Source organism: Eutrigla gurnardus, assembly GCF_963514095.1.
Source record: "Eutrigla gurnardus genome assembly, chromosome: 17".
NCBI classification, from domain to species: domain Eukaryota; kingdom Metazoa; phylum Chordata; class Actinopteri; order Perciformes; family Triglidae; genus Eutrigla; species Eutrigla gurnardus.
In genome coordinates this window covers 17,860,081-17,872,267 of record NC_139928.1, presented here as the reverse complement: position 1 = coordinate 17,872,267, position 12,187 = coordinate 17,860,081, and the positions used below count along the sequence as shown (strand labels likewise).

At 41.6% G+C, this 12,187-nt stretch overlaps 1 protein-coding gene across 1 annotated transcript; it reads right to left on the bottom strand.

Moving 5' to 3' along the window:
- Positions 1 to 2,769: 2,769 nt before the first annotated feature.
- On the bottom strand, positions 2,770 to 11,453 carry zc3h12ab (zinc finger CCCH-type containing 12Ab). Its single transcript, XM_084032416.1, has 6 exons — positions 11,298 to 11,453; positions 9,930 to 10,441; positions 7,012 to 7,151; positions 5,345 to 5,579; positions 4,828 to 4,928; positions 2,770 to 4,472 (listed from the first exon to the last, which is right to left on the bottom strand). The coding sequence occupies exons 2-6, from the start codon at positions 10,424 to 10,426 to the stop codon at positions 3,523 to 3,525; spliced, it is 1,923 nt and encodes a 640-aa protein (XP_083888542.1). The 5' UTR covers positions 10,427 to 10,441; positions 11,298 to 11,453; the 3' UTR covers positions 2,770 to 3,522.
- Positions 11,454 to 12,187: the final 734 nt, after the last annotated feature.

Genomic DNA, 12,187 nt, shown 5'->3' with positions numbered 1-12,187 from the left:
ATAATTTGAGATAATAAATCAAGTGAGAATTAGGGTCATTTTTCTTGTAGACTTCAATGCAATCGGAATATATTTTGTAAAATGAGTCGCCCCCTGATGGCCAGTAGGGAGAATGCAAGTCGAAGGAGCATTTTCCAGAACCGGTGGTTGCTGAGATCTAGTTAATTTTCACATTTTCATTTTTAAACTATAGCTATAAAATAAATGCATCCATCCGTCTTATCCTGTTTGGGGGTCACGGGGGTGCTAGAGCCGATCCCAGCTGACATTGTTTCATTGGAAACATTCCGCTCTATTTTAAGAAAACGTCAAAGGAAAACTTTTGAACAGTGCCTATGTTCTTAATTTGTTACTGTAAATATATCTTCTGCACTTTATTTGCCTATCGACTTGCACTTTAGTATTTGCTTATTAACTCGCACTTTAGTACTGAATATTTTAATGTTTTCATGTTTGTTTTTTGCTGCTTGTTTGTTGTTGTCTGTCTGTCCTGATTGTCATGACGTGTGCTGCTGCCTTTCTTGGCCAGGTCACCCTTGTGAAAGAGGTCTTGATCTCAATGGGTTTTTTATCTGGTTAAATAAAGGTTATAGATAGACATTGGGTGAAGGTCGCCAGCCTATCACAGGCGCTGACACATAGAGACACACATGATAATGAATCATTCATGCTCACATTAACACATACTGGTAACTAAGAGTCATACATGAACCTAACCTGAATAACTGGACTGTGGGAGGAAGCCACGCTAACTCATGCAAACTCCACAAAGGCTAACCTGGACTCTGATTCAAACCCAGGCTCCTCTTACTAAGCTGCAAGTCAAGTCAAGTTTATTGATATAGCACATTGTCTACACAACAGGTGTAGACACACGAGCTTCATAATTAAACTCAACAGAGACATTATGCAAATACTGAGTCCCGGGGATTCCCTGGTTTGGCCCTCCCAGTGTCTAGTGCCCTCTTCCTGAAGGAGGGGCAGTACCTACATGCCCGGGTAGGTTGGGAGGAGTAAGTGGGGCAGGATGCATCCAATCAGGATGAAGCCAGTCTGTGCCAGCAGAGCAGCAGGGCGACACGTGACCGGCGACGTGAGGCGGCGGCCGTAGCTCCTGTGTGGCTTACCCACAAAGGGAAATGCAGTGGTGCAAAAAGCTTATAATATGAACTCATACATCTTTATTTCACATGTTTATGTGACCATAAAATATTCTCATTAATAACACGTTTATTCCCAGTGTTAGTGCTTGTTGCTTAAGTGGCTTAATTTATGATGAGTGGTGTTTTTTTTTTTTTTTACTCAGTGCAATGTGCTTAAATTAGAACATTTCCTTGTTCCACATCATACGCGTGCAGCTCGTGACTGTGTTAATATGCTTTTGGTCAATATCAAATTACAACATGAGGAGGGAAAGTACAGTAAGATTACACATTAATGGAAAACAGTTTCGTTTCCAGACTAAACACCCTCGCTGTGTAACAATACATGAAGCCATCACTTCATTATAATCAAGGCGGGCCTCATGAAAACGCTGTATGTAGTGACTGTGAATGATTTTTTTCCACGTTATTTCATCCAAATGAGTCAGATCATTATCTGCTCTTCCTGCGAACAGCCCTATTTTAATTGGAACACCTTGTAAAACAATATGGTTTTGTGTTGGGGAACAAGTTTTGACAGCTCGACATTCCTCATGTTTGTTTTAACGTGCACCGCTGATGATGCTCTGTCTTTATGTTTAAGCTGCATAGAAGAGTTGTGTCACCGACAACAAACCTGTTGTTTGTATATACAGTCCTCCTCAAGTATGTTTACTCACTGTGCTTAAAATGCAAATACTGCATGCGTAGCAGTAGCTCTGGTTCCATTCACACGCACAGTAGATCGCTAAGTTACCACCTGTAGGTTGGTTTTCTTCACGGAGTCGCCATGTTGCACCACCGTGTTCTACAGTAGCCCACAACACTGGCTCTAGAGAGGGCCTTTTGCATTTTTTGTTACCTCAAGGCCACCGTAGATTCTCTGACACACTTGGAAAGGGAGGGGTGAGCTGGATACCACTGAATCTTACACACTGTCCTTTAAGTATTTCCATTTTAAACCACTTCTACTCTGAAGGATATTTGGACGTTTAACTCTTTATATTTATTGATAGAGCTGTGGTCAGATTTTTCATATAATGGTCTTATAAATGGTGCATTGTTATGGATTGAACAACCCTTTTTTTGTTGCTGTAGAGGGCAGTGGGGTAAAGCGAGTGTACTGGTTATCTGAAAGGCACACCTGGTGTTGCCATCAGCAAAATATTTGAGTCATTGATGACTACATTGATACTACAAATATCTCATTCACAAAGTAGTATTTTGAACACATTTTGATCTTGTCTACTTTAATGACTCTTTTACATCTTTATAAATTCAATATCTTGGATTTTTTTTTCGATTAGTTGATCAAGGAAACAATTTGAAGACGTCCCCATGGGAGTTATGGCATTATTGAGGGCGTTCGTCACTATTATCTGACAGTTTATAGACCAATCATTGAATTGATAAATCAGGAAATAATTGTTAGCTGCAGCACAAAATAAGCTTCTGCCTCGGAAACATATTTTCAAGTAGATTAAAGTTGTGATGGGTGTGATGAAGAGGATTTACCTGTGTAGGCAAGCTCCACACACACACACACACACACACACACACAGTTAATAAATAGGCTGGGTGTGCTCTAAATCAACATGACCTTTTTATTGCTCAACATTCCATGCCTGTAATGCTCAATTGACTGCTGATCAATCAGCCTTGACGTGTTGATATTAAACAAAACGAAACTATAAATTAAACACTGACACACGGCTTTGTTATTTCATCTTGATGCCAAAACGGTTACAAAACTGTCGTTACAAAAAAATGCATCTAATATTCCATAAACAAAACATTTACAGCAAGTAAGTGTTTTGATGGGGCAATTTGGACAAATGCAAAATATTCATAAAATAAACAAAATTGAGAATAAAACGTTTATTAAACCAATTTTCAGGTTTAAATCGAATTTTCTGAGATACATTATTATTTCTGTTGTTACCGCGTTGCCCTTAATAACTGTGCATCACATTAACACTATTATTTCTTTTCATCATAACACTTTTAACCCTCTGCAATAATTGGCATAAATATGCACAGTGCCAATATGACACAAAAAGACATTAAAGACATAATAAAAGTCCATGTTATGGCAGCTACATTGGAATGCATTAGATTGTACACGTGTACACAATAGTGGATTATTTGGTGGCATTAAAATCTATATTTTCCTTTCATATATTTAAATAAAGATACAATTTGTATCAACTGCATACTGCCTCTTATTTCACCTAGACCACTGAAGCAATTTATAACGTCACATAGTTAAAAAAGGCATTTAAATACAACACGGTGGATACCACAATACATATACACACACAAACTCATGTTTATCTTTACAGTCTACAGACGTGGTTTCAGATCGCCGCCGGACTTCATCTCATCTCAGCGACCTGTTCTGACTCTGGAGCTTCAGGATCTCGGCAACCAGCATCTGTGGATCTATCTGCTGAGGAAACATGTCCATGGCCGTGTCTACCAGCTGGGCGCTGAAGATAGCGAGGAGCTTCTTCCGGACAACCTCCCTCTCCTCCCTGCCGGGACTCGTCCCCCGACGAGGCTCCCATTGGGAGCGCTCCCCCGGCAGGCTGCGGACCGCCGGGGGATGAGCCCCGAACGGGTCGGACCAGTGCTGCTGCTGGCGGCCGTGCACTCTGCCGTGCTGTAAGTCTGTCGGCTGACTGTACGCAGGCGTGCTGAGCGGGTATGTGCTGTAGCCGGCGTAATGAGGCGGGTAGGGAATCATATCAGAGCCGTGGCTGCTGACAAACCCGACGCTGTAGTGCTGGCTGTGGTGCTGGAACGCTGCCGTAGAGGCAGGACCATGTGAGCAGCAGCTGCAGGGAGGACGGTACTGTTGTCTCACACCGTGGCTGTGCTTCGAGCTCCCGTACGTCCCCCCGTAATGGTGATCACACGCACTCCAAGGAGCGTCCATCAGCTGACTGTCTATGGAGCCTAAACCAGAGTCCAGCTGCTCCTGGGAGCCACCGTGCCGCCCCGAGCCGTGGTCAGAAGACGAGTGCTGGCCGCTCTTCTCCTTCCTTGACGTCGCCCTCTTGCTGGAGCGGTGGCTCGCCTTCAGCTGTTCGTTTTTAGGATCTTTCTTCAAGGAGCTACTCTCGTGTCCCAGAGTCAGCTTCTTTGCCATATCCTCCACCAGCAAGAGGCTCTGGCCGGGCACCGGACTGGAGCGAGCTGAGGATTGTTTCGGTGCGCTGGACGGGTGCTTGGCGTTCTCCCGAAGCTCATCGGCAACCGAGCGGTTGGACTGTTTGGCTCGCTCAGGATGGTGGAATTTACATTTGATGCCATAAGTACATTTTTTTCCTGAAAGGAGAACAAAAACGCAAGACATTAGCAGTGCTGATCATTTTGAAACACAACTAACTTACTTTACATAAAGGGATCACTAAAGTTCATCCTGAGGGGAACATGAATGATTCTACCAAATACTATGGAAGTCCATTCAACAGTTGTTGAGATATTTCAAGAGATCATCAAGTTTAATTCTGTGGGAACCATTAATGTTTTATTGAAACGCATCGAAATTTGTTGAGATATTTCAGTTTGGATCAAAGTGGTGGACTTTGTCACGCCACTAGTAATACATTAGCCATCACTTGTGTCACTTCTCCTCCAAACACAATACAGGACCAATAAAGTTTTATAGAAGTTCTCTCACCATAAGGGCATGGCTGTTTTTTCGGAGCCTTTGGATACCTCCGCAGGAAGTTCTCCAGGGTCGGTCCGTGGCGGCCCAGAGGATCATCGGGGGGCATAAACCTGAGTTGGGGTAAATTTTTAGTCAAAAAGTACAACAACAGACTGTGTACAAGAGGTGGACATAGTCCCGGTGATATTAGTTAAAGAGGAAAACACGGACTACTCCCGGACTGAACAACGCCATGGTAGCTACCTGTCAATCACAAGATAGCCCCGCCCTAAAGCATCCCCTGCTTTATGGTCTGTTCAACTCGAAGTGGATCATAATTTACTAAATTAATATCAAGTTGTATTGAAGAAGACATGAAACAAGAGATTGAGACTAACTCATGTTTACAATGTTTAATGAGGTAATAAATCAAGTGAGAAGTAGGGTCATTTTCTCATAGTCTTCTTTTAGCCACCAGGGGAGTCGCCCCCTGATGGCCAGTAGAGAGAATGCAAGTTGAAGGAACTTCAAGAAGTCAAGAACTCACTTGTTATTAACGAAGGAATACATGAGCAGCCGCTCCTCGATGAAGCGTTTCCACTCCGGCTTCTCCCCCTGAAGGTCCCGGTACATGTCGTTGGACACGATGATGCCGTCAGACTCGTAGCCCAGCTTGACGATGAAGCAGTCGTCGTTACAGACCACCCGTTTGCCTGCGACGCGCCTCGACGGCGTGAACACCAGGATCTTACTCCTCTCCAGGTCTCGCAGAATGTGCTGATCTGTTAAGCAAACATGAACTTGTGCTTAAACCGGTATCAACTGGTTTTCTGGCCACTAGGGGGCAGAAAAAAAACATCAACCTTTTAAGTCAAGAAGAACTTGATTTATCTTCTTTTTTTTTTTTTACACATCCAGGACTAACAGAGTCACATAACCATTGATTTGTCTTTCTGGCCACCTGATGAGTTTAAGTACTATACTATCTCTCTTTTAGCTCCATTTTTGGTCTCTACCAGTGTCTAAAACATCTGGCTCTTCAGCTGCTAATGCTAATCGAACACTGTTTGCTGTTTGCTGCTGAGATACAGTTTTTAGATCTTTTTCACTGAAATCAACATGAAAAAAGTAAGTTTACAGTCTTTAAAAATAAATAATGAGCTGAAACTCTAAACTATAAAGCTCCATAACACAGAGTTGAGCTGCCTCGTTGCTTTCACACTTTCATCATTTAAACATTGATTATAGCCGCCTCACGTTAATCACTACACGACATTTACAGTCATTATTTCGGGTTATTTCCCAGCACACAGATGTAACCGGGTTAAATATTAACGAAGGGCCCCAGAAGCACATCCTGCAACAAACAACTTATCAGCATGAGGAATCAGTTCATCTACATAGAGCAATCAAGCAGCACGGTGTCATCACCACTTTCAGATGTAGGTCAACCATAAGTGTTTCGAATCACACAGGCACCTCAAAGGTTTATCTTCAAATATCACAAATCATCGGAAAAACCCTGCATATTTATCTCTTGAGTTATAACTGCGAGGTAGCAGATAACGCTCATTTACTTAGCATTTGGGGAAAACAACCCACATGGGGATTTCCTCTTTTTGAGCATGAGAGTTCATGTTGGATCAGAGCAGAAATCATGTCCTGCTCTCCTGCTGTGTTGAAGTCGAGCATTTGAAATGAGGCTGCAAGTAAATATTATTAATTGTTTTTTATTATTCTGCCAAATAGTTTCTTTTAGATTATAATATTTGAGCACGATTTTAGCATTGCTGATCATTTTCAAATGAGAGTCTACGGTGACTCTGATGGCTCTGTGACGAACGCACAGCAGTACTTTGAGCTACATGCTATCGTCACCATGCTAACATGCTCCAAAAGACAATGCCCCAATGCCAATTGGCCCCTTTCCCACCCTCCTGTTTTGGCATCCTTACTTGGACCACACCCATCTTCGAACCCAGCCTTCGAGTTTCATGATTGCATCTTACATGGTTATTACAACATTGTGTTGACAACACTGTCAACAGACGGGGAGAAACACCTGGCTTGGGTGTCGTGAGGCAGCACTTTGCCATGACGGTGAGGGTGAAACCAATGCTGTGGTGGCTGGTAATGAGGCCAGTGTTTGGTGAGCCACGGTGCCAGGCAAAGAAGGAAGTAGAAAAACATTCAAATGAACACCTGTCGTCTCACCTGTGATGGGCACATCAGGCCGGGGCTGCTCCTTCCTCCATGAGGGAACAAACACGGTGATTTCAGTGTGGCCTCTGTCTACAAAGAAGTCCACAGCCAGCTGGATTCCCAGACAGGAGAACACTTCCTTGTTCCCGTGGCTGAGCAAGGAAACCACAGAAAAAAGGGATGAGACATGAGACAGCATTCACAAGCTAACAAGTTCACAAGCTCCTCGAAACCGGTTCAGAGCAAAGACGGAGGAGTCCTTTAAAATGCCCACCCTGTTGCTCCATGAATACACTTTATCTGCTATACATTAGTCTCATGGACATTGTACCTGCTAAAACACTATTTGAGTTATTGATTCATCTATTTGATTCATTTATTGGCCTATAAACACGTTGGGAAAAAGCTCATAAAGTCCAACATGATGTCTTAAAAATGCATGAAGAAGAAAGAATTCAACATGTAGGATGCCATTATAAAGAATACATTCAACATATAAGAAGCCAGAAACCCTGAATTCCTCACAGAGAAGACAGAGAATTGGAAAATGTGATGTCAAACAGAAGAAAATCAAAGCAAAAATACAAAATAACCTTAATGTGTTTCAGTTTTTTTATATTCAGATATGATTCTTACCTGTTTTGCCATAATTGATATTTTATGTTTGCATTTGGAAATTGTTGCAGTTGCAGAAAAAAGTAGGAATTATTTATTCTGCAACTGCTGGTCAACAATTTCCCCATGGTTTAACTCACTTGTTAGACTTTTTTTTAGGAAACATACATATTTGCTTTATTGAACTCCTGCATAGCTAAGGTTAGCACAAAGACTGGGAACAGCTAGCGTGGTTGATCACTGATTTTGTTGAATTTGCGCAGGAACTGAAGTGTTAAAGCAATAAGTTGCGGCTTTACAGGAAGTTGTGTGTTGAATAAAATCTTGGCTGGAAACAGTCACTTCCTTGAGTGTTGTCATCATGGTGAGGTTGCCAGTGAACTCGGCAGAAAGCAAATAACTGAATTTCCCCCAAATTACAGGGTGCATATATTGAGCATCTCAACGATCAGTGTTTTTAAGGCCTAGAATGTTTAACATTGTCCACTATTTCACAATCAAAGCATTAAAAAAACCAGAGAAACTGTGATAACAACCCATTTAACCTGAGGAATAGTTACATATTTACTGTTGCTGTGAAAACAAAGCAGCTGTGATGTTCGGAGCCCTCGGGGGAGTTTTCGGACGTGTCAAACGAGACAACATGGAGAGCTTATAGGAGAGCTGGGCTTTGAAATGCTGTCGGACCTGTTCCTGTTGAAACGAGGTCTTTCTCTGTAGGCAGTGCTGGTCTTTAAGGAAACAAGGACGCACTCATATATGCTCTGATTTGCATACTTGAGCAGTCTGTCTTGACGTGCCTGAACGGGTGTGCCTGGCTTTGAAACGCAAAAGGACATTGGGGTGTGTTTACTCTGACATGGCAGACAATATTCTCCGTTGTGTTCGACTGCACTCGCTCACCTATTTCCCTGCCAATCCTCAACACTGTGTGCATGTCCAGGTGTGAGAGGGTGAAATGAGGGAAAACACTGTGTGTACCCAGAGGTAAACCTCCCTTACATGGCGATAAAACAACACTTCCTGCTTTTTAATGCCTGAGGGAAAATCTTACCCATTGCTTTAAAAGAGAACAGGAGAGGCCACATGCGTGCATGATGACCACACGAAAAACAAATAGAGAGTGAAGCTGTAATTGTCTGTGTGTATAATTTAACCACAGTTAAATTAGTGTTGATCAATTCCTCGGGCGACACGCAATGCACATACAGAGACAGCAGCTAAGAACGTAAGGCCCTCCTCAACTAGTCAGGAGCTCATTTTGCAGTGGTGCGAATAGATTTATTGTATTATTATATTTGTGCAAGAGGCAACATGAGGTTCACTTTGGTGGTTCTGAGTGAAATACCATTAAGATGAACCGTGATAGCTTTGGTGATCACCTTGTTCTTCATCTAGTGCCACCATCGGACCAAAGTTTGCTTCAAAGTTTGTTTGAATTACCACCAAATACACCAGAATCAGACGCAGCTGTGCTAACTGTTAGCATGCTAATGTTCTAAACAAGGATTGTGGACATAAGCATGGTTATTGTGAGCATGTTAGCAAGCTTATGTTAGCAAGCCTATATTAGCAAGCTTACATTAGAGCAAGCTGACGTGAACAACCTTATGTTTGCAATCTTACACTAGCAAGATTACGCGAGCAAGCTTATGCTAGCAAAATTTAGTGAGAGTACATTTGCAAGTTGATGCTAGCAAGCTTACATTTGCATTTAGCTCAAAGTATTGGAGATTGTAGATTTTTATCGGTTTTACCTTATTGTAATTATTAGTAGTCGTAGTTGTACTAACAATAGTAGTAGTAGTGCTTGTAATAGTAGATATTGCTAATAACATGAACAAATTATTTACACATTTATTCAGGTGTACATTCTGACGCTGTTTAAAACTAAATCGATCCCTTCTTTAAGTCCCCACAATGATCATTATGTGTGTGTGTGTATCTTTTTGCACTATTAATATTTATATATGTGCGTGGGCAGTTGGAAGGGCCCTCGCTGCCATCAGATAATCTGCTTTCAGAGTTTATCTTCAAACAAACAAACCACTAAGTGTGAATCATCGGGTAACTACTTCTTCATATCGGCTCTTATGTAGAAGAGACTTTGCTGTCACTGTGACCACTGAAATGTTTTTTTTGTTTTTCATTTTCTGTCAATCAACTGGTTCATTTATTTATAATAATTGTTCCTGCAGTTAATCATGTAAAAAAGATCAATATGTCTCATTTGAGAAGCTATAATCAGTGAATTTGGGGCATTTATATATCAATGAAGAAGCTGTTGTTTGATCACTTCAGCTGCAGTTTCTCACCTCATGGCCACGTTGCTGCCATCTATCACAACGGGTCTCAGAGCGTCGTCATCCTCACCGCTCTCCTCTCTGCTCTTAGGAGACGGCACCATAAGAGGCAGCTGCATCGTGGGGCCCTGGAGGTCACCTCTGGGCACCAGCGCCGACATCGTGGTCACCGGCCCCTGCTCGGACCCCCGAATGGCCCCGATTCTCACCAGCTCCCCCAGAAGTTTATCCGTGTCCATGTTGGGGCCAAAAGTCTGCTGCACGGCCAGAACCTGAGCCGTGGAGTACCCAAGCTTGTGGAAGAAGTCCAGCTGGGCCTCGGGGTGCTGGTCGCTCAGGGAGGGGTCGGGGTCTCCGGGGTACATTCTCTCACAGGACGGACGGGAGGAGCTCGGAGCCGAGAGCAGCGAGGGGAAGATCCATGAAGGAGTGTCGGAGTCTGGAAGGTTCGGCTGCGTGGTGCTGGGGATTTTACTCCACGGGTGAACGAGGGCAACATCAGCATTCATCTCTTCAGTTTCCACCTGTTTGGAAAAACACACGTACGCACATATTGAGTACAGCTTTGAGGTACTTGTACTTCAGTATTTCCATATCATCACACGTTATACTTTGACTCCACTCTGGAAACAAATAACATACTTTTTTTGATTAATCAGTTACTTTTCAGATTCAGATTATTAACACAAAGTAAAAATCAATGAATTTATTCTGATACATCATTATGGATTAAGCTACTGGTAGTATATAAGAGGAAAAAAAAACTTTAACGACAATTTAAAATAGTCAAAGGCAGCACATCCTCACATTTAAGAGGCTGAAGACAGTGAACATATGCATGATTAATATCTGGAAGGATTCACGGATTGCTAATCAATAATCAATAAATCTACTAAATCTGTCAGTCATGAGCACAATCTTTTCTTCTCTGTTCACTCATTATCATGATCCCATCTGAAGAAAGTTTAATGTGACATAAGAACTAAGAAAACATACTTATCTCATCCTCTCACTTTTTTAAATGAATGAAATAAAAGTGAAACTCATTGGTGGAAAGTAACTTAGTAGGGAACATTACTTAATTACTGCACTTAAGCACTTTACGTGTTTTCCCATTTTCTACTGAAATATTCAACGTTTTAACTCCACTGCAAGAATTTGATTCATATTACTTAATATGAACAAAAAATGCATTAGCCTGTGTTGTATTATAATGACTGTTATTATAATGATTACAATTATTATAGGTTTGTATAGGTGGACTGGCTACTGCATTGGTGAATTAACAAGCTACCCAACATATAAATCATTTAACTGGCTCGCTGCTTCTGTTTCCGCCTGAAGTTTAAACGTAACAAAACACAAGAGACGTAAACCTACCGTGAGAAACCGCAGACGAGCTTTATACGCGTCTCTCCGCGGATATTTCCATGTGAAGTCTGTCGCTGCTGCTGCTGAAATGCGGCGACGGGACGCGTCTTCTCTTTAGAGCCGGTAACAAGGAAGTTGGGTTTTTCCTCTTTCTTGACATCAGAAAACGGCGCAGCAACCGGGCGACCGACGTGGAGGCTTGGCCGAGTCACATGTGCTGTCTATGTCATGAGCACGACTAATAAAACACACAGGTGGGGCCCACGTGCACACGACCGATTACACCTGAGTAAAAGTAACTATTGTCAAAAGTTAAAGTAAAATAACTAATTGTATAATGCCAGGTATCTTAATCCATCATGCTATATCATGTATTGGTTGATGTATTACTCATAATCCCAATGAATAATTGATGAAAAAATCTCAGATACATTTAGTGATGTGAAAAGTACAATATTGGCGTCCAAACTGTATGGAGTATAAGCACTGTATAAAGTAGCATAACATTGAAATATACCAAAATTATGCAGGATGGATACATTAATATATTATTGGACAATAATTATAGATGTTATGTTATGTTATATGTTATATTACTAAAGTACTGTATACTCAGGTACAATTTTGAGGTACTTTTTTCACTCCATTTTGCGGAACTTTGTATTTCTACATTTTGCACATAATATATGATGCAGTGCTTTATTACTAACCCACCTAGTGGTATACAAACTATCTTAAAATTGACTCCACATTGACAAACATTAAACTACTCTTACATGTAATAATTATTGATAAACATTTTGGAAAAAAAATTAGACTGTGGTATTTTTACTTTTAATTAAGTAAAGTTTCTGAGTAAATCGATGATGCATTTAAGTGGAAATCAAGGTGGAGCTTGC

What these genes read in the sequence shown, in the direction of transcription:
- zc3h12ab (XM_084032416.1), bottom strand. Translation starts at nt 10,426, where the DNA reads ATGAATGCTGATGTTGCCCTCGTTCACCCGTGGAGTAAAATCCCCAGC. An exon ending in GCCTGATGTGCCCATCACAG is followed by an intron (nt 5,580 to 7,011) that starts GTGAGACGACAG and finishes TTTGCTTAACAG; the next exon opens with ATCAGCACATTCTGCGAGAC. An exon ending in AAAACAGCCATGCCCTTATG is followed by an intron (nt 4,473 to 4,827) that starts GTGAGAGAACTT and finishes TTCTCCTTTCAG; the next exon opens with GAAAAAAATGTACTTATGGC.